The sequence below is a fragment of the Strongylocentrotus purpuratus genome, unplaced genomic scaffold (genome assembly GCF_000002235.5).
Source record: "Strongylocentrotus purpuratus isolate Spur 01 unplaced genomic scaffold, Spur_5.0 spur5_scaffold_21, whole genome shotgun sequence".
NCBI classification, from domain to species: Eukaryota; Metazoa; Echinodermata; class Echinoidea; order Camarodonta; family Strongylocentrotidae; genus Strongylocentrotus; species Strongylocentrotus purpuratus.
The window spans coordinates 32615652-32642402 of NW_022145607.1; the positions used below are offsets into that span (position 1 = coordinate 32615652).

A 26751-nucleotide genomic window follows, 5' to 3' on the forward strand; every position below is an offset into this window, starting at 1 on the left:
CCTCCGGAGCTTTAAAAACAATAATTACCGGAAGGTTTTGTTGCCCCTACGGAGCTCTAAAAACAATGATAGTCGGCAAGGTTTTGTTGCCCCTCCGGAGCTCTAAAAACAACAATTACCGGAAGGTTTTGTTGCCCCTCCGGAGCTCTAAAAACAATGATAGTCGGCAAGGTTTTGTTGCCCCTCCGAGGCTCTAAAAACAATAATTATCGGAAGGTTTTGTTGCCCCTACGGAGTTCTAAAAACAATAATAATCGGCAAGGTTTTGTTGCCCCTCCGGAGCTCTAAAAACAATAATAGTCGGCAAGGTTTTGTTGCCCCTCCGGAGCTCTAAACACAATATTTATCGGAAGGTTTTGTTGCCCCTCCGGAGCTCTAAAAACAATAATTACCGGAAGGTTTTGTTGCCCCTCCGGAGCTCTAAAAACAATGATAAGTCGGCAAGGTTTTGTTGCCCCTCCGAGGCTCTAAAAACAATAATTATCGGAAGGTTTTGTTGCCCCTCCGGAGCTCTAAAAACAATAATTACCGAAGGTTTTGTTGCCCCTCCGGAGCTCTAAAAACAATGATAGTCGGCAAGGTTTTGTTGCCCCTCCGAGGCTCTAAAAACAATAATTATCGGAAGGTTTTGTTGCCCCTCCGGAGCTCTAAAAACAATAATAGTCGGCAAGGTTTTGTTGCCCCTCCGGAGCTCTAAAAACAATATTTATCGGCAAGGTTTTGTGCCCCTCCGGAGCTCTAAAAACAATAATTACCAGAAGGTTTTGTTGCCCCTCCGGAGCTCTAAAAACAATGATAGTCGGCAAGGTTTTGTTGCCCCTCCGGAGCTCTAAAAACAACAATTACCGGAAGGTTTTGTTGCCCCTACGGAGCTCTAAAAACAATGATAGTCGGCAAGGTTTTGTTGCCCCTCCGGAGCTCTAAAAACAACAATTACCGGAAGGTTTTGTTGCCCCTCCGGAGCTCTAAAAACAATAATTATCGGCAAGGTTTTGTTGCCCCTCCGGAGCTCTAAAAACAATAATTACCAGAAGGTTTTGTTGCCCCTCCGGAGCTCTAAAAACAATGATAGTCGGCAAGGTTTTGTTGCCCCTCCGGAGCTCTAAAAACAATAATAGTCGGCAAGGTTTTGTTGCCCCTCCGGAGCTCTAAAAACAATAATTACCAGAAGGTTTTGTTGCCCCTCCGGAGCTCTAAAAACAATATTTATCGGCAAGGTTTTGTTGCCCCTCCGGAGCTCTAAAAACAATAATTACCAGAAGGTTTTGTTGCCCCTCCGGAGCTCTAAAAACAATAATAGTCGGCAAGGTTTTGTTGCCCCTCCGGAGCTCTAAAAACAATATTTATCGGCAAGGTTTTGTTGCCCCTCCGGAGCTCTAAAAACAATAATTACCGGAAGGTTTTGTTGCCCCTACGGAGCTCTAAAAACAATGATAGTCGGCAAGGTTTTGTTGCCCCTCCGGAGCTCTAAAAACAACAATTACCGGAAGGTTTTGTTGCCCCTCCGGAGCTCTAAAAACAATAATAGTCGGCAAGGTTTTGTTGCCCCTCCGGAGCTCTAAAAACAATATTTATCGGCAAGGTTTTGTTGCCCCTCCGGAGCTCTAAAAACAATAATTACCGGAAGGTTTTGTTGCCCCTACGGAGCTCTAAAAACAATGATAGTCGGCAAGGTTTTGTTGCCCCTCCGGAGCTCTAAAAACAAAAATTACCGGAAAGTTTTGTTGCCCCTCCGGAGCTCTGAAAACAATAATAGTCGGCAAGGTTTTGTTGCCCCTCCGGAGCTCTAAAAACAATAATTATCAGCAAGGCTTTGTTGCCCCTACGGAGATCTAAAACAATGATAATCGGCAAGACTTTGTTGCCCCTACGGAGATCTAAAACAATAATTATTGGCGAGACTTAATTTCCACTATGGAACTCCTAAATTAATTGGCGGGACTTAATTGCTTACGGAGATATGAAAGAATGTCTTCATCCAAATGACTGAAACGTTTGGCACAAAAACCGTAATGACTCAGGCTTAGTTTTTCAATCCATCCTTTTTATTTGAACCAATCAATATCAGGAAGTTTTGTTTACCCATCGTTGGTTCAACATCTTAACTTCGCGTTGTGACCTTTTTTGGTGCGTGTTCACAGTTTTTAATCAGTGAAAAACTTGGATTTTTCTCGGGAGGAGGGTCTGGAATTAAATCAGAAAAGGATTAAGAGTCGAGATAATGGTACAAAGAATCGTCTTCTTTACCATACGTTTTAATTAAAACGTCATAGCTTCCGCCCATCGCGCGGGAGGGGTGTGAATTGAGTTCAGAAAAGGATAATACCGGTAGTCGAGATCGAGACGAATCGTCTTCTTTCCCTAATAATTTATTAAAAACGTCTAAGCTTCTGCGCTTCCCTTGGAATTCAGAAAAGGATAAAGAGTCAAGAACGGTACAACGAATCATCTTCTTTCTCTAATAATTCAATGAAACGTCAAAGGGGGAAACTCCCCCCCCCCCTCCAGCTCCCCCCCCCCCCCAATTTTTTTTTGAAAAGCATTTTAAAGAGAAATAGAAAGAAAGAGAGCAAGAAAGAAAAAATAGTTAACTACCAGTTTCTCAACAAAATAAGGTATCAAAAATTGCTCATCTGATCGTAATTAAACGCCTAAAACCCCGGGACCCAACCAAGGGCCCTTTGGCAGGCCTCTTGATACTCATCTGACGGTAATGTAATGCTTTAAACCCATGGGCTTTTGGGGGCTCGCCCGCGGGACCTCACGCCAATCAGTATCCTGCCAGTGTCACAAATAAGGTATAAAAATATGTTCATCTGACCGTAATCAAATACCTGAAACCCCTGAAATTCAGGGGTTTCCGCACCCTAGACTCCACCAGGGGCCCTGAGGCGGGCCCCTGAATGCTTATCTGACCGTAATTTGCCTTCAACCCATGAGTTCCGGGGGCGAACAAGGTATCAAAAGATGTTCATCTGACCGCAGGCACGTAGCCGGGGGGGGGGGGGCAGTGGGGGCGCCCCCAAAAAAAAGCCAAAAAAAGAGAGGAGAGAAAAGGAAGAGGACGTATGAAGAAAAAGGAGCAGACAAAAAACATTTTTGAAATTCAGACAAGGATTAAGAGTCGAGAACGGTACAACGAATCGTCACAAACTAGGCATTGTGGCGTGCGCCTGTAATCCAGCTAACAGTGGAAGTTACAAACTGATTCAGCCGAGAACGCAGGTTCGAAACTGAGTCACGTCTTTCGGATGGTGACGTTAAAAGTCGGTCCCCAGACGTAAATAATCATATCTGATTGATACACGTCTGTAAAAAACCAAATACACACACACACACACGAATCGTCTTCTTTCTCTAATGATTTAATGAAACATAAAAGCTTCCGCGCTTTGCGCGGGAAGGGGAAAACTGTATTCATGCAGGCGAGGATTATTTTCGGGAACGGTACAACGAATCGTCTTGTTTCTCTAATAATTAAATTAAATGTCAAAGTTTCCGCGCTTCGATCGCGCAGGAGGTGGGGTAACTGAATTTAGACAAGGATTAAGAGTCGAGAACGATACAACAAATTGTCTTCTATTTCTAATGATTTAATAAAACGTAAAAGCTTTCGCGCTTTGCGCGCGCGGATGGGGGGGGAACTGAATTCAGACGAGGATTAAGAGTCGAGAACGGGACAACGAATCGTCTTCTTTCTCTAATGATTTAATGAAACGTAAAAGCTTCCGAGCTTTACGGGGGAGGGGGGGGGGATGAATTTAGACGAGGATTAAGAGTAAAAAACGGGACAACGAATCGTCTTTTTTCTCTAATGATTTAATGATACGTAAAAGCTTCCGAGCTTTGCGGGGGAGGGGGGGGGGGATGAATTTAGACGAGGATTAAGAGTAAAAAACGGTACAACGAATCCTCTTCTTTCTCTAATGATTTAATGAAACGTAAAAGCTTCCGCGCTTTGCGCGGAGAGAGGGGAACTGTATTCAGACGAGCAGGCACGTACGCAGGGGGGGGGGGGGGGGGTTTGGGGCGTTAAATCCCCCCCTTCGGTTTTTTTTATGTCTGTATTTTGGAGCAAACCCCCCCTTTTTTTTTTTAAATGAAACACACACACAAAAAAAAATTATGCCAATGGCTGATATAAGAAAAGTTACCTCACCTCCCACCCCTCCCCCCCCCCCCCCCCCCCAAAGGGAACAAAATGTCAAATTTTCAAATTTCGAGACCAAAAAACAAAAAAAAGTGTCCTCTTACCCCCCCCCCCCCCTCTTTTTTAACGGCTGGCTGAGTCGTTGCGATTTTTTTGGGGGACAAAAAAAAAAGTGGGCCCCCCCCCCCCCCCCCTAAGGAAGAAATCCTGGATCCGCCCCGGGGTGCACATATCCCCCCCCCCCCCCACCTTGAAAACAACGGCGTGAGGTAATTTTACGCGCACTTTCCACGTTGGCCTTAGTGCCCCTTAGGATAGATTTGTGCCCCTTTCAGTGGATTTGTGCCCTCTCAAAAAAGTGGCCTTGACCCAAATTTGATGTAATTCGAGGCCTGAACTGGACTACAAAATACCAAGTTCCCTCTTTAGCGTATGAAATCTTGTTTTGACAGACTCTTAGAAGATGTATTCCAATTATAATCTTTACAATCTTACAATTTTGATAAGAGAAAAAAAAGGAAAATATGAACTAGATGTACATCAAAATGAACTACAAAATACCAAGTTCCCTCTTTGGCGTATGAAATCTCGTTTTGACAATTATACTCTTTCAAATCTTTAAAATCTTACAATTTTGATAAAAGAAAAAAAGAAAATATGACTTAGATGTACATCAAATGGACTACGAAATACCAAGTTCCCTCTTTAGTGTATGAAATCTTGTTTTGATAAATTCGTAGAAGATATATTCCAATCTCATGTAGTCTTTCATGATCCGGGCCACCTCTGGGGAGGGTTGAACCTTGTGTTTGGTGACCATGACCGAGAGGTTTTTACCTACCTCTCCTGATACTGTGAATAAGGAAAATAATTGTCAGATTAGGCCTATTTATAATATTAAGGGAGTTTACAGATAGCACATGGTACAAATGACCCCAAATATCCACAGATCTTTTACACATGGAGAAGTTCCACTTTGAGCATCTTAGAATAATAACTGCCAAAGTCCTAGATGTGCTTCATGAATACCTTTTGTTTGACCTCTTGAAAAGAATACTTCCACCTGCGTATCATAGAATGTACCGTTGGTGCATAAATGAATAATGTTATATAACTTTCATGAGCGCATATCCAATAATCATCTCTGTGGGTTTTAACATTTTGTTACAAATGACCTTCATCTGCCCATGCGCAGATTGTATCTGTGAACTGGCTTATTCTGAAAATCCCTTTTGAAAAACTATTAAATAAAACTCCCATTTTGATAAACTGAAGAAAAAAACGTGTTTCATAATTCTGTTTTGTATTGAGTGTGCGCATGCACCACTTTTCTGCTGCTCTGCATACGTTAGCATGGAAGTGAGGAGTCTCATGACCAAAATAGCAGAATAATCAAGTCGCCAGTGTTGTATTAGAGCCATCCCCCTAAGGACTACACCTTCAGGCCAGGCATTTTTTAATGACCGTAAGGACAATACAGCACTCTTGACTGCTTTTCTTAAAGACGGTCAATACTACTGGGCCAGAAGGGATTAGACCACACAGCGAGGTCACTGGCAGGTGGCTTTCTCATTAACTCAGCTCTCAACTAACATAAGAAAAAGAGGATCATGGGGGACCAACAGGCACCGATTGGGGAAGTTTTCTATATAGAGGGAGCAAGTATAGCTACAAGTAGGACAGTGGGGCTTTAAAGTCATCCCCGGCTACTAGAAAGACTAAAGAGATAATAGTCTCAAGGATGCTGCAGATAAATTGTGCTTCATATAGGTCTTTCACATTCTGCATCCTTCGAACTGTTCTGATTTTCTTAAGACCTTACCTATATTTCTGTAGATGTCCAAGACACCGTCAAAGGCATCTGGGAGTACCTTCTCAAAGACCCTGAAGGTATCCTCAAGTTCCTCCAGGAGTCCTACAGCCACATAGTGATCTTGCACGTTCTGCTTTGCTTCATTCAAAGCCCAAGTAGAAGGATCCCTGAAAGAACAGGACATATCCGATTTCATATTACCATCAATCCTTCGTCATACAGGAGATCTTGGAGAATTTCTACATAAATTGACATCATTTTCCCAATGATTCTTGAAGCAATTGCCAGACTCCAAAAAGGGATGGCATACAATTGCAAATACCCTCAATTTTTGTAAATCAAATTTTAAACATATATTCACCTCCGAATTCAGAATTTCAATCATACTTGCATTTCAACCTCAGCCTTCGGCCTCAGCAAAATATGTCCCTCAGGTACAATGTTTATTTCTGAATTTGTTGGTTCACATATTTTGCATTCTAACAACTATGACATATACCGGTATATGGATCAGAAACATGGTCTCTCAGGTACAATGTTTAATTCTGAATTTATTGGTTCACATATTTTGCATTCTAACAACTATGACATATACCGGTATATGGATCAGAAACATGGTCATCGACAAAGGATCTAGAACGGAAGCTTGTGACTACTCAACGAGCTATGGAGCTATGGAGAGAAAGATGTCGCATTTATCTCTACAAGACAAAATCAATCACAAAGTCATACGCTAGAAAACAAAGGTTAAAGACATCATGGAGAAAGTTGGATAATCCAAGTGGAGATGGGCTGGGCATGGCAAGACTTCAGGACAATAGATAGGACAAATTGTTTAACAAAATGGCAACCAAGGATGGGAAAGAGAAGAAGAGGAAGGCAGAAGAGAAGATGGAGAGATGACCTAACATCATACATGGGAATGGCCGCTTGGACTAGGACAGCTAGAGACAGAAGAGAATGGAAATGTTATTAGGAGGGCTTTGTCCAACGTCTGGATGAACTATAGCCTGATAGATATTTTGTTATTTGGAATTGCAGAGCATGAAATATCAGTATATCATCTTTTTGGAGCCAGAAGGGCATTGACTCTGCATACTACAATATAAGTTAAAGGTAAAGACCAGTTTTGGAAACGCCCCCCTCTCAAAAAGTGAAATGGAAGCTCTTATTACCAATCATGTGAAGGAATTTGTTTTGACTAATACGTGATCATACAAATTTTGCCAAGAAACCGCCTACTAATTGATATATTTGATCATATACATCGTTCTGTGTACAGTGCTTGTAACTTTACCAAGACTGGGCCAAATTTCTTATCATTTTGATGATTCCGGAACCTTGCAGTACACACCAATACTTATATGCTAGATGATCAACCTTTTCTGATTGATTCCACACTGTTTCTTTCACAATGCAATCGCACGACCAGAACTCAACTGCATCTTTAAGAGCATGAAATATCAGTATATGATCTTTTTGGAGCCACTGAGAAGGGCATTGACTCTGCATACTACAATATAAGTTAATGCCCTTCTGGCTCCAAACAGACAAATTTATCACGGTGATCTACTGACCTGCATCTTGGATCCTGTCCACAGAAATATGGAATGATGTAAAAAGTTCTTCCCCCAAAGCACTCTTTCTTCTGATTCAGGACACACGAATCAAATGTCTGCAATAGAACAAGGTTAGATTTTATGGGTGGTATTCTCGAAAGCGGACTAACTTTAGTCCATGGTTTAATCCACCGACTAAGTATGGAATGCCAAGTGTCCATATGAATATGTTTTTGAGTAATTTAATCTGTCACTAAATTAAAATTAAATTTAATAACATAATTAATAAACAACAATATAACTGTGATATAATTATGTTATCACAGTAATTTAGGGACATATCAAATTATTCAAAAATATATTCATATGGAAAATTATGGACACTTGGCATTCCATACTTAGTCAGTGGATTAAACCATGGACTAAAGTTAGTCCGCTTTCGAGAATACCACCCTATGATTTTACATTGCTAACCATTCCTCTTTCGGAGGAATCATTCCTGCTTTTGGGCCTTCAAATTTACGTTGTGAACCCTGGGTTCCTCTCTTTTTCTCAAAAAAACCTCTGTCCAAAAATTTCAAAAGATAAGACTGTATTCCTAATAATGTCATGATAGATTCCTAATTACTGCTGTGAAAGGTTGCTAGGTATGATTTTGTTATTTTTTGCCACTTTCAAATATACATGATATAACTTATAAGAGATACATGTATCTTACAATGTCTTATTAACTGCAGGGAACACTTCGAAGTTGCTCAATTATTAGTTTCTTCTGTTGTTAGGTACGGCAAGCCATACATAATGTTTGTCCAACCTTCATGTAGCAACAAACGGAATGTATGTGTATGCAATTTGCATTCCGACTATAGAGATATAAAACAGGTGAATGTAATGGCTCGTTGCTATGTATAAATGTATAGGGAAAGTGATGGCTCAGTTGTTGAAAAAATGGCCTCGTTATGAACCGGTAGGTCCCAAGTTCGAAAAAAAATTGATGCGTAAGTGCCCTGGCATTAATCCTCGTTACAAAGTCCCTCGGAGAGGACTCAAAGCTGTCGGTCCCTAGCTAGTTGCTTACAAGCATACACAGGTATTTTTAGCAGCAAGGTACAAACAATCAACATTTGAATACATTTTGAAAGTATCCTCTATAGGACTCTCGTTGCACCCCTTTTGTTGTAGTCTATGTTTCCACATTTAGTAGAAATGTGAACATTGAGTGCAAGTGATCTTAGTTGGGTTATTATTAGGCCTAGTTATTATGCTCAATTGCTTCTTTTTCAGGTTTGATATGAAGTAGGCTTGGTTCTACTAAAGGAAAAGGCTTAGATGGTTAAAATAAGCTCCAGCCTCTCCCCCGCACCCCCCCCCCCCCAAAAAAAAAAAAATATATATATATATATTCTAATTTGATTCAGTTTTATAATAATATGTTGTTTTGTCTTTATCACAAAGTAGTAACTCTGCATCAGTAAACGAGAGTCAAAGTACAAATGCAAACTTAACCAAAAACAGAAAAAGACGTAATCAAGGAGTTGATCGAGTCAACTAGCCCAAAAGCTAAAACAATATGCATTGTTTTCCTTTTGATAGGGAGCCAGGCAGTTGTACAAAGATTTTAGATTCTTCTTTATCGTGAAGAAGCATCCTTGCAAGATTTTATTAAAGGTAATACAGAGTTTTGGTATGGGGTCATGAATTTGGTTCAAATGAACATATTGGAAGCATTATGCGATCCTACAATATTCAGTGATCGTTGTCGCGGTTGAAATCGAGTCTAAAGTTATGAAATTGTACATAATAAACTCTTTATGTTGTATAGCTCCCTCTCAAGGTCAAGATATTAATTAAGCTATAGAACAATGTTTCTTGACTAAAATCGACCGATTAGCTATTCCTGTTTGGAAATCATATATCATAACTACATATTCTGAGATTTTCATGGTCGCAGCTACCATTGTACGGCCGTAGGCGCTATTTGAAATTTATCAAAACTTACCGGGAGCACCGGTAAATTATTCAATTTTTCTCAAAAGCAGAAAGATTTTAGGGGCTAATTTTTCTAATGCTTATAATACATTTTCAGGGGCATCCAAATAAATCAAATGTGTGAAGAATCACTATCCGACCAATTTTCAAAATTTCCTAAAACTTTGTATTACCTTTAAAAGTGCTGCAATGCAACCGACACTCCCACACAACCTCTTACTCACTCCACTCCCCACCCCAAGCCTCAATAACACACTGAGCTTACTTCCTTTACGTAAGGGTTATTTCTCGTTCATAGTCTACATACACAGTCTCTATGCTGAAGCCTCCATGACACACTAGGCTTACTTCCTTCATGTACATGTATTAAAGGGACATGGCACATTCATAGTATGAAGCCTCAGACCCCAATTTGCCAATGCCCCTCAAGTTTGAGTTTGAGTTTGAGTTTATTAACAACAAAAATAATAACAAGTAAAAACATTATGTATGAAGCATGATTACATAAAAGATAACAGTAGTGAAGCCTAACCAAGTTTCTAATTGACTCTGACTGACAAGAAAGACTCCTATCAAAATATCCTAAACCGAGGCAGGTTTCCAAACTACTGACCCAAAAGTGGTCCAGAATTTAAACCCCTTGTTACTGGGACTTGCTAACAGCTCGGCAAGGGAGTTTTCTTGTGCTGCTCTCTAATTGCATTGCTGTACAATATTCAACATAACATAATCTCTTTACATGGGCCTCTAGGTTGCAGGCTGAGACTTAATTTGCTTGACTGCATGTTAACAAAATTTTGTCAAGCTTATCGAGCCTTGCCTTACTTGTCAGTCTCCAATTGTGTCAAAGGGCAGTAAGAGCTTATGTAATGGGTCTACATAAGCCAAGGGGTGCTATTACAATGAAAACGCATCAGGAAATATTTGAATTTCTTAAAGGGAATATTATGATTTTCAACAACATCAAGCAAATAGTAGGCCTAAGCTTCTAATAACTTCAGATGTCTATTTGATTATGATCAAAATTTGAGTCATTTCAAGTAACAAAATAAGACTGTTGCGGAATGTTCAAGAAGTTGTTACGCCCCCTCAAAAAAATGAAAATAAATGAACCTAATCCATAAAAGGGAACATTATAATATAGAGTTTTGCTTGGGAATTTGTTACTGGAGGATTAATATGGATAAAAAGAAATTGTTTAGATGATCACATTATCTCTTAAGCGTTGGTCACATCCCACCGTGCGTGTTTTTAGTCTGTACGGTTTTTGGGGAGGCCACGGCCGCCACGTTTTTCTGAAAACGTAGGGAGGGAGTGGCAAAGGCAGGGAGAGAGTACCGGCAAAGCACGTCACACGCACGGTGTAAGTACGTGGCCCGCACGCCACGCCTGGCCTAGAGCGGTTGCGTGCATCGTACGTTGCGCACGTTATAAGTGCGTTGTACGTGCTTACAACGTGCTTACTACGTGCTTACAACGTACGGTCTCCGTGCGGTTGCCACGTTATCTTACGGAGGCCGTACTTACACGTGCTGCTCACGTACGGTGTCCTTACTCACTCGCACGTTGTAAGTGCGTGCACGTACGAAGAACTTGGTGAGTCGGGGTATGTCGAAGTATATAGGACGACATTCCCATTTTCTCTAGAAGTCCCAGCTGCTGCTGCCTCCTCAAGATGCCGCCCATTCCACCGCAGAGACTCCGGGTTCTGATGCTGCAAGAACACCTTCAAGTGGCAGCGCATGAGCACGACGTGGTATTACTTGCCTTGCCTACGGGAGAGAGAGAGGCAACAGAGATGCCGACGCAGGAGATGGTGGGTTCGCCCATGGATCGAGAGGAGGAGGCTTTTCGGGCAGTACGAAACGTTGTTCCAAGAGCTAGAGCGTGAATCGCGGGGGGACTATGTCGGATACATCCGAATGGACCCCAATCTCTTCGCCGAGCTCCTGCTCCGAGTGACCCCTCGAATCACCAAGTGCCCAAGGTGTGTGTCTTCATTTCTGCCATAACAAATTCTTGGTTTTGCATTTACGACTTCCGGGTGGCACACAACAGCATATCCACGTTCGTGCCGGAGGTCTGCACCGCCATCTACAAGGAACATAAGGAGGAGATGTTCAACATGCCCTCCACACAGGACGAGTGGAAAGCCGTCGCCAGCCAGTTTGGAACGCGATGGAACTTTCACCACTGTTATGGGGCGATCGATGGGAAACATATCGCCATCAAGAAGCCCAGTAAAAGTGGATCGCTCTATTACAATTATAAGCGCTTCTGTTCTGTGGTGCTCCTGGCCATCGTGGATGCTAACTATTCCTTCTTGTGGTGCAAGGTGGGGGCAAACGGCTCTTCCTCAGACGCACGCGTGTTCAACGAGTCCACCCTCCGGGGGGCACTGGAGGACAACACCATTGGATTCCCAGCACCGGATCCACTTCCAGGCGACGACCGGAACTTTCCCTACTTCATCGTTGGCGATGATGCTTTTCCCCTGCGAAAGTGGCTCTTGAAGCCATACAGTCGCCGTGCCATGACCCACAAAGAGAGCGTGATGAACTATCGGACCTCTCGGGCCCGTCGGGTTGTGGAGAACAGATTCGGGATATTGGCTCACCGGTGGCGGTGCCTACTCACCACCCTGCTGTTGGAGCCTGACAGGGTGATTCGCGTTGTGTTGGGCTGCCTCACTCTTCACAATTGGCTGCGAAAGCGCCGGCCCGGACTATACGACCTTAATTTGGACCACGAGGATGAGGATGGCAACGTGGTCCCCGGTGCCTGGAGGGAGGATGTGCAGATGACCGAACCCAACCAGATGGTCGGCCAACGGGCCTCAAGGGAAGGGAAAACCCTGGGAAACTTATCGAAGAAGACCGGATTGACCGAGAAGAACTCAACCAGGCGCTCCTCCTGTTTCGCCGAGAACGAGCAGTTGGCCTTTTCCTTTGTCACACCCTTTTCATGTGACCCCTTCTCCGATCCACCAGCAGCACCCTCCTCATGATCAGACGCTTTGGCGTCACCATCTGACTCTTTTTCGCTCCTCCTCTCCTCTTCCTCTCTGGCCCTCTCATCTTCCGCGGCCCGTTTCTGTTGGGCCTCTCTGGCCTTCTTATCCGCTGCCTTTTGAGCTGCAGACGCAGCTGACCCCTTATTCTGTGTCTTCTTCGGCGCCATCTTGGAGACGAAATGTTGGCACTCTTCCGTCGGCTCGGCTTTTGTATACTGCATAAATCAGTGCGCACAACGTGCGTTGTAAGTGCGGAGCACGTGCTTACTCGGTATACGGTCCACGTGAGTTCTGCGTGCTCATTAGAAAGTTGAACTGGGGAAGTGGCGAGTAAGCACGGACCACGCGCTTAATTATCACGTGCGCAGCACGCACGTGCTAAGTGCGCCTTCCGTAGAGCAAGTGATCGTGGGAAACAAATTTAAAAACGCACGGAGTCAGTGCGTTGTGCGCTCGTTGGCAGTACCGGGCACGCACGTCACGCGCACTGGGGGTGAATCGGTAGCCCGAACGCAGCGAAAGTTCCTCGTGCACTAAAAGTGCTACGGTGTGTCTGCGTGCTCCCAAATCCGTACGGAGGCGGTACTCACCACGTACCGATACCCACATTTTGCCCACGTTTTTGCACGTAGACAGCACGCACTTGCAAGTACGGAGGGATGTGACCACCGCATTACCGGTATTCATTCTAGTTCCAATGTTTTCTGACTGTTTTCAAGACAATATAATGTTTGTCGATCATAGCTCTATGTAGCTTGATGTCTCGATGGTAATTTTTGGGGAAAAGCAATCTATATTAAGCAACGATTTCTGAATTTTAGCGACAATCGTTCGCCATTGCTGCTCTTTAATACTTCTATGACATGCAAATTGAAATTTCAGGACTCATGACAAATTCATTTAACAGTGATTCATCATTCCACTAGGTTGATACAATTGTTCAGATTATAAAGCAGAGAGAAATAAAAGTTGACATTCTCATGACTAACGACCATGCATGAATTATTTTTATTTGTTCATTGTCTCAATGCTATAGGAACAATATTTGATGACAATAAACGGCACTCTGGTACTATTTTTATGTACATGTAGCGTCATAAAATTTAATGATCATCAGCACTAGGTTTAATAATTTAAATGACCGAACTGAATTTGAACACGGGCTATACTCTCTCTCTCTCTCTCTCTCTCTATCTCTCTCTCTCTCTAGTTCTCTCTTTTTCTCTCTCTATCTAGTTCTCTCTTTCTCTCTCTCTCTCTCTCTCTCTCTATCTATTTCTCTCTTTTTCTCTCCCTCCCTCCCTCCCCCTCTCTCTCCCCCTCTCTCTCTGATTTCTAGGACCTTCGGGTATAATATTATGTCTGGGGGTCATTAGGCAGGTGATGGACATGACCGATGGGCTATTATACAGAAAACTTCAGATTGATTATGATTAAAATTTGAGTCATTTCAAGTAACAAAATAAGAAAATATGAAAATCTCAGAATGACTGGAAAGGGGGGAAACCATGCAACCCTCCAGTTTAAACCATATTTCCAGGATAGGAAGTAACCCTGCAGATGTCATAAAGCATTGAACCCAGCCAGGGGGTGTTTCACAAAGATCCCAAGTCGAACAAAACTCTAAGTTAGACTTAAATATTATGGAGAGCCATTTGTAGCCTTAAAATAAAATATATTCAAAAGCGAAAATTCAAATATTTTAGACTTTTTATAAATTCCACATCTAGAACATGAAATTTCCTTGATAATAGAAATATATGAATGATTATGATTTTTTCCAAAATATTTTCATAGATGCTAACGGCTTTCCATAATGTTTAAGTCCAACTTAGAGATAAGTTCAACTTAGGATCTTTGTGAAACACCCCCCTGGTAGTCATCAGTCCCTGGTTTCGTAAAAACACTTCAATACTGGGCCTTGAGGAGGTATGATGGCTCAGTGGAAGAGTAGTGGTCTTGTCAAAGGGAGGTCCCAGGTTTGCAACCAAATCAATGTGCTAGTGCCCTTTGGCAATGCACTTTTTGTTCATCTTATTAATACTATTCAGTGTTGCAATGCATACTTTATCATCAATTTGTATGTAATTTTTAATTGTTGATAATCCCAATTTCTCTCTTCCCCCCCTTCTTCACCTCTTCTCTCTCACTCTCTCTCTTCCTTCCTCTTTTTTTTTCTCTCTCTTTCTCTCTCTCTTTCCTCTCTCTTTCTCCACCTCTCTATCTTTCCTGCTTTTTCTCTTTCTTCACTATTCTCTCGGTCTCTTATCCTCTCTTTCTCTTTTTCTCACTTTCCTTCCCTCTCTCCTCCTCTTTCTCTTTAACCTATTTTTTCTACATATTTCCCTTCTTTCATCCTCACTTTCATACTTTACTTAAAGTACATATTCCCCATTTCCTTCTTGTTCGTATTTTTGCTTTTATATTATATTCGGTACTAAATTAAGGATATGTGATATATACGTGTATTTATAAATTATAATTATGTAAATGATACTGTTTTAAATTGTACTCTTGATCTTAACTTAAGATACAATGTATATCCATGTGCATGATTGAATAACTACTGTACTATTAATCTTCATTACAAAGTCCCTCAGAGAGGATTCAAAGCCACCAGTCCCCTGGTCGCTTACTCACAAGCATAGGCATACACATGCTTTCTTAGCAGCCAGGTATAACAGTTAGGCCTAAAATAAAAACTTTTGCCAAAACATGGGTCGGTCATCCAGAAAAGTTTTTTGTTTTAAACTTTTTTTTTGTCGCCCTCTTTGGGCCGTTATTTTCAGATTTGAATGTGTTTTTTTTTTCTTTTTCCCGCCCTCTTTTTAGCTGATATTTCTCAGTTTTTAATGCTTTAATACATGTGCTTAAGCGTCATCATTCCATGTTTTTCACCTCATAATTATCCATGGTTTGCACGAGTGAGAATTTTGGAATAATTTGATTTTATGCATTTATATCCCATTTAAACAAACAAAATACATATACCGGTATTTGTATTCCTTTATTAAAAAAAAAAAAAAAAACTTTTTTAAAATGCCGACCGTAGATTTTCAGATTTTTGGGTCAGTCGCAAAGGGCAATACAACAAGTTTTTATTTTAGGCCACAAACATTCATGTATGGGGTGCAGTCCAGTCTCACAGTGCATTCCTTGTGTCACATTTTATGACGGAAATTGAAAAGAATTTGTCCCTGCAATCTGGCTCATATCCTGCCTATAACAACACAGGTCAAGTCAAGGTCAAGTCAAGGTAAATTCGTACTTCCATGTAAACTTGTGAAACTCAATTACTTGCAGATTTTGTTGTGATAATGGTGCAGTTTGTCAGTGCTCACCTATCTACTGTTATAATGTCAAAGTCTGGAGTCTCCTGTATGAGACAAACCTATAAGTTTTGGTTTATACCTTCTCCTGAAAACTCCCTTTCCCTCTTGCCATCTCCAGAGTGCTCGGAATAGTACTGGGGCACAAAGTGAATTGCCGTTTAGTCTACAACCAGTTCATCTGCTACCCAATTAGTCTATTCCCATATGGTCTACACCAAGCCTGTCTACTATCCACATGGTCTAATCTCCAATTAATCTACTACCCATTTCATTAATTAGTTCATTAAGTCTAATCAGAAGGCAGAGCTAACCTCCAGAACATAAAATCAGTAATCACAAGGCTATAAATCAGTAAATTCCTAAGCGGCGCTATCTACTAACAAGGGAAACGCTCTCGGCGGTCTCGCCTGCATTACGCAATTCAATATGATGAAAAATTGAGGTTGGGACATTATTCATAGGCAGGGTGGCTCACAGCAGGCCCCCTCCCCCCCCCCCCCCCCCCCAATGAAATCCTCTTAATATAATCAGCATTTTGAAGTGAATATTGACCAAGAATCATCGGAAGAATTATTTACTAATTTGTCCAAGATTAATAACTTTAATAGATGAAAAAATATGATTTTTTTTTTTTGGGGTCTAATTTTAGACATGCCGTAATGATCGTTAATTTCTGTACCAATTACAGGAAATCCGTACTAGTGGGCAGCTCTGAGAAGGTCTAATAATCATTTGCTGATTATTACTATTCATGACTAAAAAGATTATTAGACCATATATGGTTGATAGACAAAATGGGCCTTAGACAAACTGGGAATTAGACCAACTAGATGAACGGCAATGGACTGTATTGGGGCACAGTAAAGATACTTAGAAAGACCCGACCGTTTTTGTTATCTTCTCCTATATACTCCCTGTACCTTCTTGCCGTCTCCAATGCACAAGAAATAGGAATGGGATATACACAAGAGAAATAATACAGAGAATAACAATGAAATGGTACTGGGGGGTGTTTCACAAAGATCCTCAGTTGAACTTAACTCTAAGTTGGACTTAAAAATTATGGAGAGTCAATGTAGCCTTAAAATGAAATATATTCAAAAGCGAAAAAATCAAATATTTTAGACTTTTTTATAAATTCCACATCAAGAAATTGAAATCTCCTTGATAATAGTAAATATGAATGATTTGAATCAACATCTTATGCCTTTTAAAATAACTTTTACTAAATGTTTTCATAGATGCTAACAGCTTTCCATAATTGTTGAGTCCACCTTAGAGATAAGTTCAACTTAAGATCTTTGTGAAACACCTCCCCCCCCCCCCCCAGGAAATAGAGTACTGAGACACACCTACCTGATACTTGTCTTTTCCTGAATAGTTCCTAGAACTCTTACCATCTCCAAAGCGCTGGAAATAGTAGTGCGATACCATCCGCGATAAGGGGTCCCGGATTATGTTGATATATTTTGGTTGCTTTACACCGTATCTGTAACGGAACAATGACTGTATTTAGTAGTATAGTTCCAGTGGAGGATCTCCCCCCTCCCTAATTAAACCTGCTTTAGTAACCACCTGTCTACAAAGACCTCATTTTTTGTTTCCCTTGAAAATGGTTTCTCATTGAAAAATGTACTAAAGGAACCTGTCTACAAAGACCACTTTTTGCGTTTCCCTTGGGCGGTCTGTATGACTGTATATATGCAGTATGTAGAGGCTTCTTGGAAAGGAAAAGAGATTAACGGATTGAGTAATTAATTAATTTTTACTGGTAGAAAAACAAAGGGGTTAACTCATTAACTCCTACTCATAATCTGCTAACTGTAAACAGTTAACCCCCTTTGTACTCCGTTATCCCCTTAATCTTCTTTGTAAATCTACCAGTAATAAACAATGAATTACTCCTTAATCTGTTAATCGCTTTTCCTTTACAAGAGGCCTCTACATGCTGCTTTTATATGATTTATAAAATGAAAATGTGCCCCCTGTTCCTCACCCACCCAACCCCACCCCACCCCCCCCCCCCCCCCAACACGCACATATCTATCTTAACCCAATGTACCATAACCCAACCCAACCCAATCTAACATATCTTTCCTGATTAATAATCATCAAAAAATATTTAGCTCTGTATGATATGATACTATGTTCAAGATATAATAATAATAATGAATACTTATAAAGCGCACTTATCAAAAACCTAACTCAAGGCGCTATACAAAATACACACTAACAAATACATATATTGTATTACAATATTTGTATTTGTTAGTGTGTATTTTTGTATTTTGTTTCTTTAGAATGCTTTTTAACTTAAAGTTAAAAAGCATTCTAAAGAAGTATAAAAGCGACCAGATTGTTAGCAGTGGTAGCATTTGGAGGGTACCCGGGGGGATACTCAGATTTGGTTTGGACAGGGGTGTGTCGCTCAAGCCTCGAAACCTTTACCCATTATTAGGGGTCATTTTGGGTCATTTTGGTTCATTTTTCTCGAAAAAAGACCCATTTTCTACAATTTTCAGGTGTTTTGGGACCCATGTTTAGGGATTTTTTGTGAAAAAGTGACCCATCAGAGCGGCACACCCCATATGTCCTAATATGTGGTACAATATTACTTTGATAAATTGTTACATTCAATCTACACCCAATTGAACCATTTTTTGCTAAATAAACTATGCACTTAGAGTCACTACAAAGTGATATACCACCAGTTTAGAATTCATAACTTTCATATTCTTCATCAGATTTTTCTCAAAGTTTCACTGATCCTTTTCTCTCAATTTCCTGCTTTTATTAAAAACTATCTCTACATCTGGGTGGATGTTACCTTGAACAGGCGGGGTGTTTCACAAAACTTGTCATCAGTGACAAATGACAGTTGTTGTTATAAGCTACTGAAATCCTTGCTTCTGATTGGTTATCAGCAGATTTGTCACTGATATTCATCATTTGTCATTGAAAAAAGGCTTTGTGAAACAGGTCCCAGGTTGGCAAAGACAAAGATACTCACCTGCGGAAATCTATGAAGTAGACATGCCTCTGAAAAAGGTAAGGTTTTTGTATTTGGCTTAAAACTGTTACCATCATTTTCTATGAAGAAAAAAAAGAGAGAAACAAGAAATCAATTAAGAAGTTCCCACTGGATTATAAGGGTTATTTGTAAAAAGGAAGAGATATTAACATGTAAAGAAATTAGGAAGTGAAATACACTCTGCAGTATCATAATAAGTCTACAACCTCCAAATGATTATTTTCTGTGAAGAGAAAATGGTGTAAATGTAAGGAACTATTTTGTACACACATTTTACTGATGATGATCTTTAATAATGTAATAATATACCATACTTATATAGCGCATATCACAATATGTCTCTATACGCTGTAAGAAAGAGTAAGAAGGCAAGGTGTAGAGCAGGCCTTCTCAACTAGTTTATTAGAAGTGCCAAAACAAAAAGAATTTGTAGTTGAAGTGCCACCCTGTATGGTTGACTGTGCTGCGAGGGAGCGTAGCGACCGAGCCGAAAATGGGTGGGGTCCAGGGGCGAAGCCCTTACGGGGGCAGCAGGGGGCAGAGCCCTCTGAAGCTGGTAGATTTAGGGCTTTCTAAAGGCCCAAATGGGGCATTTTCAACACCATTTCATTCCACAATATAATCAATCATAATTTCATATTGATGTGAACAAATTAGTACAATTCCTGGGTACAATTACACTGGAGGTATATTTATATGTAGTTTTTTGTGTGCAATGTCAACATAAAGTGAAAATCAAACAAAACAAAAACAAGATGTTTCCAGAGATTGGCAATGTTAAAAATTGGTATCCCATCGTAAGCTAATTGTTGTTTAGACCTTAGGTTTAGATTCGTATAAAATGGTAAAAAACGATAAATTCCCCTTTCTTCCTGTTTGTTAAGCAGGCATTTTGGGCTCAAATTCGATTGCAACTTCTTGATTTAGCTGAGTATTTAATTCTAAAATATATATTTTCTTTCTTTCTTTCTGTTTTTTGTTTTGTTCTTGCAACAGTCGCGCGCCACTCCGACTGACCGCAAGCGCCACAAGTGGCGCGCGCGCCGCCAGTTGAGAAGGCCTGGTGTAGAGTATCATAAGAAGAGTGAGATAAGCTCAACATACTTCCTCTCATTAACATTGGAAAGTTTTTTTGAAAAGAAATGTTTTAAGAGGTGCCTTAAAGTTGTCGACAGTATCAGTTTTATAGATTTTACGGTAGTTTATTCCAAAGTTCTTCCGATGCAACCTGAAAAGAGCAAGACCCGTAGAATTTAGTATTTATTTGTGGAATGGTGAGGAAAGACTTTGGGGAAGATGTGAGGGTTCTGTTTGGAACATATAGGGTAAGTAATTCCGTTAACTAAGTAGGAGCTAATCGTTTGAGGCACTTAAGAGTTAAAATCACTTAACTCAGTTGTCCTCCATTTGTTCCACCTATACCATTAATGTACTTGTTTTGTTTAATTACCATTCCTCCCCTTATCTCTTGTTACCATTGGCCTCCTTACTGTTGACATTCCTCTTTCATGCTAGTACATTGATAACATGATCACTATCTCTGTTCCTGAATCTCTCTGAACCCAGCTAGGGCAAACTTACCCCCATGTTTAGACTACCCGGGGAGTGTTCAAAAAGACTAAGATCAACTTTAAGTTGAACTTAACTATGGCAGGCCTTTCATGCCACTAGTTCGCCTAACCATTCCTGGCAATGGTTTCTCAAGGGACATACAAATCATGGTCACAAAACTAAAGAATTTACTTTCTTTGATGGTTCATTATTGAAGGAAAAAATATTATCTAAAGATCATAATATTAATTGAGAGACCAATGGTGAAAGCAACCAGTGGCATGAATGGCGTATTTATACAACATTGAATTTTATTATCTAGTCTATATGCCACTTTCCTTATACGTTTCTTTTAAACGAGCTTTGTGTAAATTCCCCCTTAGTCTGAACAGCTAAGCCCATAAAGCTGATGGCAGTGGTGGGATTTACAATATAGCCCCTACAATATACATGGTACATACAGTTAAAGGGAGTCACAAGTCATTTTCCATGTGCAGAAGGCCATAATTCGCTGACACCAGACTTGGTGGGAAAACCATTAATGGGAGTACAAATCTGCACACAGCAAACCCCTAGCTGCGGATCCCGCTTCGGATCCCGCTTCGGATCGGGTGAGGGAAAAGCAAAGCATTACATAAGGTCGAATGGTCATAAAACTCAAGGCCAATTACCCTTGTGATTGACAACACCTGTTATTGGGTAAACACCCGAACGGTGTTGAATTCCCCATGAGAGCTAACTACTGAGTGTCTTTAACAACTGAATTATTCATACCCCATGTAAATTTGATGTTTTTTGTGTTTTTGTAACTCAAGAATGAAAGCTGGACTAGTAGAATTATTGCTATACATGATACATCCAAGATGTCTGCCAAAACTTCATTTCCTTGCTAAATATTTGTCATCAAGACAACAACATATTTGTTGATTATAGTTCTATGTAGATTGATGTCTCTTAATTTATATGTAAATGCAAAAAATCTAAGCAGCGATTGCTGAATTTTATGTATACTACAGGTACTATGACAAGCAATAGCAAAATAATATTTCAGTACTCATGATAAATGTGTTTAACAGTTGATTGCACTCTGTTGATTCTGTATATTGTTCGGATTATTTTTAGAAGAGAACAGTCTCGCACTTAACGACGTTGTATTATTATTATTATTGCAATGCTCTTAGAATAAAGAACGCTCAGCTATGATTGTTAGCCTTCCTGGAAAAAGTTTCAATTGTTGTTAAGAAACTTTTGGTTGAGCCCAGTAGATCCCACGGGTTTCAGATTTTTGTCTGACTTGTTTCCAATAACAATATCAAACACATGATCATAATCTACTGGGTGCGAGCTAAGTTCTTGGGTCTAGTAGTAGTGGTATCATTCTGATCCATATTATCCTGATTATCTTTTGCAATACATCGTTTTCCCAGGATATATTGATATAATACATCCAAGATGTCTACCAAAACTCTCAATTCGTTGCTTAAATATTATCAGGAGAAATGATTTTGTTGTTGTCAATTAAAGAACATAGTTGAGGTAGATCTTTTTTTTTCGATGGTAGAGACGTTATCGGAGGTGTAAATTAGACCCGTTTCTAGATCTGATACATTTCCCTTTGTATTTGCCAGGTCTGTATCATATAAAGAGACAAGAGAGATAGAATGGAAAGTAGAAACATGAGGGAAAAGAGACAGAGTGATCAAGAGATTATAAGATAATGAGAGACAGAGAGAGAGAAACAGCAACATCATTTTATGAGATAAAGCGAATGAGAAATAGAATGGAAAATAGAAACATTATTAAAAGAGACAGCGAGAGAGAGAGAGAGAGAGAGAGAGAGACAGGGAGAGAGAGAGAGAGAGATTAAGATGAGAGACACAGAGAGAAAAATTGCCACATCATTTCACGAGATAAAGAGACAGAAAGATAGAATGGAAAATAGCAACATGACTACAAGAGACAGAGAGAGCAAGGGAATAAGAAAATGATAGACAGAGAGAGAAATAGCAACTGCATTTTATGAGATAAAAATAAAGAGAAATAAAATGGAAAATAGAAACATTAAAAGAGACAGAGAGAGAGAGCAAAAGATTAAGATGAGAGACACAGAGAGAAAAATTGCCACATCATTTCATGAGATAAAGAGACAGAGAGATATAATGGAAAGTAGCAACATGACTACAAGAGACAGAGAGAGCAAGAGAATAAGAAAATGATAGACAGAGAGAGAAACAGCAACATCATTTCATGAGATAAAGAGACAGAGAGATAGAATGGAAAGTGCAACATGACTACAGTAGAGAGAGAGAGAGAGAGAGCAAGAGATTAAGATGAGACATGCAACATCATTTCATGAGATAAAGAGACAGAGAGATAGAATGCTACAAGAGAGAGAAAGAGAATATGATAGACAGAGAGAGAAACAGCAACATCATTTCATGAGATAAAGAGACAGAGAGATAGAATGGAAAGTAGCAACATGACTACAAGAGACAGAGAGAGCAAGAGAATAAGAAAATGATAGACAGAGAGAGAAACAGCAACATCATTTCATGAGATAAAGAGACAGAGAGATAGAATGGAAAGTAGCAACATGACTACAAGAGACAGAGAGAGCAAGAGAATGATAGACAGAATCATTTCATGAGATAAAGAGACAGAGAGATAGAATGGAAACAACATGACTACATAATGAGAGAGAGAGAGAGAGAGAGATTAAGATGAGAGACACAGAGAGTAAAATTGCAACATCTTTTCATGAGATAAAGAGACAGAGAGATAGAATGGAAAGTAGCAACATGACTACAAGAGACAGAGAGAGCAAGAGAATAAGAAAATGATAGACAGAGAGAGAAACAGCAACATCATTTCATGAGATAAAGAGACAGAGAGATAGAATGGAAAGTAGCAACATGACTACAAGAGACAGAGAGAGCAAGAGAATAAGAAAATGATAGACAGAGAGAGAAACAGCAACATCATTTCATGAGATAAAGAGACAGAGAGATAGAATGGAAAGTTGCAACATGACTACATAATGTAGAGAGAGAGAGAGAGAGAGCAAGAGATTAAGATGAGAGACACAGAGAGTAAAATTGCAACATCTTTTCATGAGATAAAGAGACAGAGAGATAGAATGGAAAGTAGCAACATGACTACAAGAGACAGAGAGAGCAAGAGAATAAGAAAATGATAGACAGAGAGAGAAACAGCAACATCATTTCATGAGATAAAGAGACAGAGAGATAGAATGGAAAGTAGCAACATGACTACAAGAGACAGAGAGAGCAAGAGAATAAGAAAATGATAGACAGAGAGAGAAACAGCAACATCATTTCATGAGATAAAGAGACAGAGAGATAGAATGGAAAGTAGCAACATGACTACAAGAGACAGAGAGAGCAAGAGCAACATCATTTTATAAGATGAATGGATAAAGAGGTAGAGAGATAGAATGACAAATAGAAACGTGAGAAAAGGAGACAGACGGCTCAAGACACTGCTGTTGAGAAAATGTGTTAGAGTGTATGAGTTATTAAAGTGGATTGCTACCCTTCTGGCTCCAAACAGAAATGAGACAGAGAGAGAGGGGGAGAGAGAGGAGGAGGGAGGGAGGGAGGTAGGGAGGGAGGGAGATAGAGAGAGAGAGAGAGAGAGATGACGATGAGAGCAACATACACACAGAGAATCAGAGTAGTCTACATACACACAGAGAATCAGAGTAGTCGTGTTGCTACTTTCCATTCTATCTCTCTGTCTCTGTATCTCTTTATCATATATTATCTAAATATAAGATTCAATATTTGGCTCTTTTGTTAGTTGTTTATTAGGTTAGTAACTTCATTTCTTATCTTATGTTGTGTTCCTTTTTTTTAATGTGTGTTTTATGTGGTTGGCCTCATACAAGGTTTGTTTCCTTTTTGACCACTACCTTCCTCACTTGTTATAATTCATCTTCTGTATTGTCATACATTTGTCAGTTTATACATGTATTTTTATCTGTTGATCTCTTGAGATGAAATAAATGAAACTGAAACTGAAACAGAGACAAAAGGAAACTTGACAGAAAATTACAAACACAAGAAAGAAGAGTCCAGAGAGAAAGATAAAAAGAAATAGATACTATGAGAGCATCAGACACAGGCACAGAGAAGGAGAGACAATCGGAAAGGGTAGGAATCATGAAGAAAGAAATACGTGAATAGGATACTCACCTCATACTCTGGAACTAGTCTTGTTGCATTGTACGTTAAGGAAGACACCAAGTGAAACTGGTTCTTCAGAGCCAATAGTCTCAGAACTGCAATGACAGATCGGCTGCCGCACTTCCCCACTCTGTTGTAAAAAATTGCAGCTCCTGTCTGCGTCTGTTTATTGTCAAAAAGGATTTGGGGGAACAGTTCAACTGACCATGAATATCCACTGGGATCGTTATCCCATTAGGCCTGTCTTCATCGGCTTGAGTTTGCCAAATAACCTGCTATTTTCAGACTCGGGATATTATCCCGAAGCTCGAAATTGTGTCCTCAACAGACCGATACGCTCATCACAAACTAGCTCGGACGGGCGCAAATTAGCCCGCTATCCCCCAAATAGCGGGATACTTTGGAAACAAGACCAAGATTTCTCAGGATATTTTCTCGACCAAATACCCCGCTAATTGCAACTGCGGGCTGATGAAGACGCAAATTAATTGGTTAATTTGTGATCGGGATAGTTAAAATAGTGGGCTATTTGGCAAACTCGACTTCCTACAGGATCATCCAGGATCCAGAAGGATATGGAAGTCTGGTCCACAAATAATATCCTATCAATAAAAGCAGGAAAAAACCCAGACAGACAGATTAAAAAGTTGCAGGAAAATTAGACAACTAGGAAAAAAGTTCTCAATGACATTAAAAAGACAATGGAAAAACTAAAATCCACTAGAAAAGTTGCCAATTCTCTCATGACCTTTCTTTATCATTCTTTATGACAGTACCAATATCAATTTTTTTTTACTGATAAGAAAAATTCCCCATTTTTCCTACAATTTCTAATTTTGGTGACAACCATACCACATTTTGTGATTTTGCCCAATAATTTTTTATTCAGAAAAAATAAAGTCCTGCACACTGCCTTCATTTTTTGGTTCATGTTTATATTGCATTTGATGCCAGGAATTTTAAAAAGGAAATTAATATTTTACACGATGAGAGATTGAAATTAATTTGTTTTTCAATCAAAATTGGCAATATGTTGCCAATTTTTCGACACCATCCTCACCCAACGGGAGTGTTTGCTCAGTCAGTAGAGCGTCCGCCTCACAACCGGGAGGTCGTGGGTTGGATCCCCGGCCGCGTCATACCAAAAGACGTTAAAAGATGGGAGTTGCTGCTACCTTGTTTGGCGTTCAACAATAAGGGATAGAGCAACGTCGATCTGGCGCTGCTCAGTGGCTGCCGGGCTCACGATCAATTGGGCAAAAAGAATTTTCATTTCGGTTTAATAAAATTTGGAGTGGACTAAAAGATTATTATTATTATTATTATTATTATATGTATATTGTTTCACAGTTTTAACAAGGTAAAAAAATTGTTTTATTGTTTCCAATTTAAAGAAAAATGTTTGATCAATTTAGCCCTAAAATAAAATCCTGTCCTGAAAAGGTTAATCAAAGTTATATTAATAGTTGCCTAGTGTGGGCACAAATATAACTGTATTTTGGGCTTTTCAAGTACATATTACCAACAAGGTACATACACCAGGGAGGTGAAAGAACAGGAGGCGAAACTCTTGTAATTTATTCAAACGCATTCTTGAGTTCTAAAGCGTAACAATGGGATGTGTAACATTCCACTTGGCTTTGAAGTTCCATGCTCCGAACCGCGCTTCCACTGCGGGTAATTTCGGAAGCCAGGCACCAGTTTTACATTTATTACAAAATATTAAATTACCGGCAAAATTACAGTGTAAATTAAAAACTTTATATGGGAATTTTATTGGGAATAGTGCATCAAACAAATTTTCAAATTTAGAACTCCGTCCTGCCTTTAAATTGTGTGCCAGAGTTGGTAAAAGAAAAATTACATCCTGTCAAAAATTCAATATTTTAGGATGATGCGCTAATTTGTGCATGCTTTAATGTCCCGTTATTTGATCCATGACTTACAATCTTCAATAACATTAAGTTTGCTAATGCGTGTTTTCGCGTGTTTTTTGTATTTTTCAAGTTTAAAAAAGAATGAAATTACACAAGTTTGTGTTCGCTTGTTCTACTCTTTACACATTCAACAATGGATGAGAAATCATTGGAAGGGACAGCGAACAGTTG

At 39.8% G+C, this 26751-nt stretch overlaps 1 protein-coding gene across 2 annotated transcripts in view; it reads right to left on the reverse strand.

The window, feature by feature from the left end:
* Window positions 1–4378: 4378 nt before the first annotated feature.
* LOC593546 (uronyl 2-sulfotransferase) overlaps window positions 4379–26751 on the reverse strand; it is a 34866-nt gene continuing 12493 nt past the window's right edge. For both annotated transcript variants that reach the window (XM_030994532.1, XM_793015.5), the window contains 6 exons: window positions 24653–24805; window positions 18867–18946; window positions 17213–17345; window positions 7541–7638; window positions 5973–6130; window positions 4379–5002 (listed from right to left, as the gene is read on the reverse strand). In XM_030994532.1, the coding sequence (XP_030850392.1) occupies window positions 4833–5002; window positions 5973–6130; window positions 7541–7638; window positions 17213–17345; window positions 18867–18946; window positions 24653–24805 (792 nt within the window). In that variant the 3' untranslated portion in view covers window positions 4379–4832. The remainder of the gene's footprint in view (window positions 5003–5972; window positions 6131–7540; window positions 7639–17212; window positions 17346–18866; window positions 18947–24652; window positions 24806–26751) is intronic.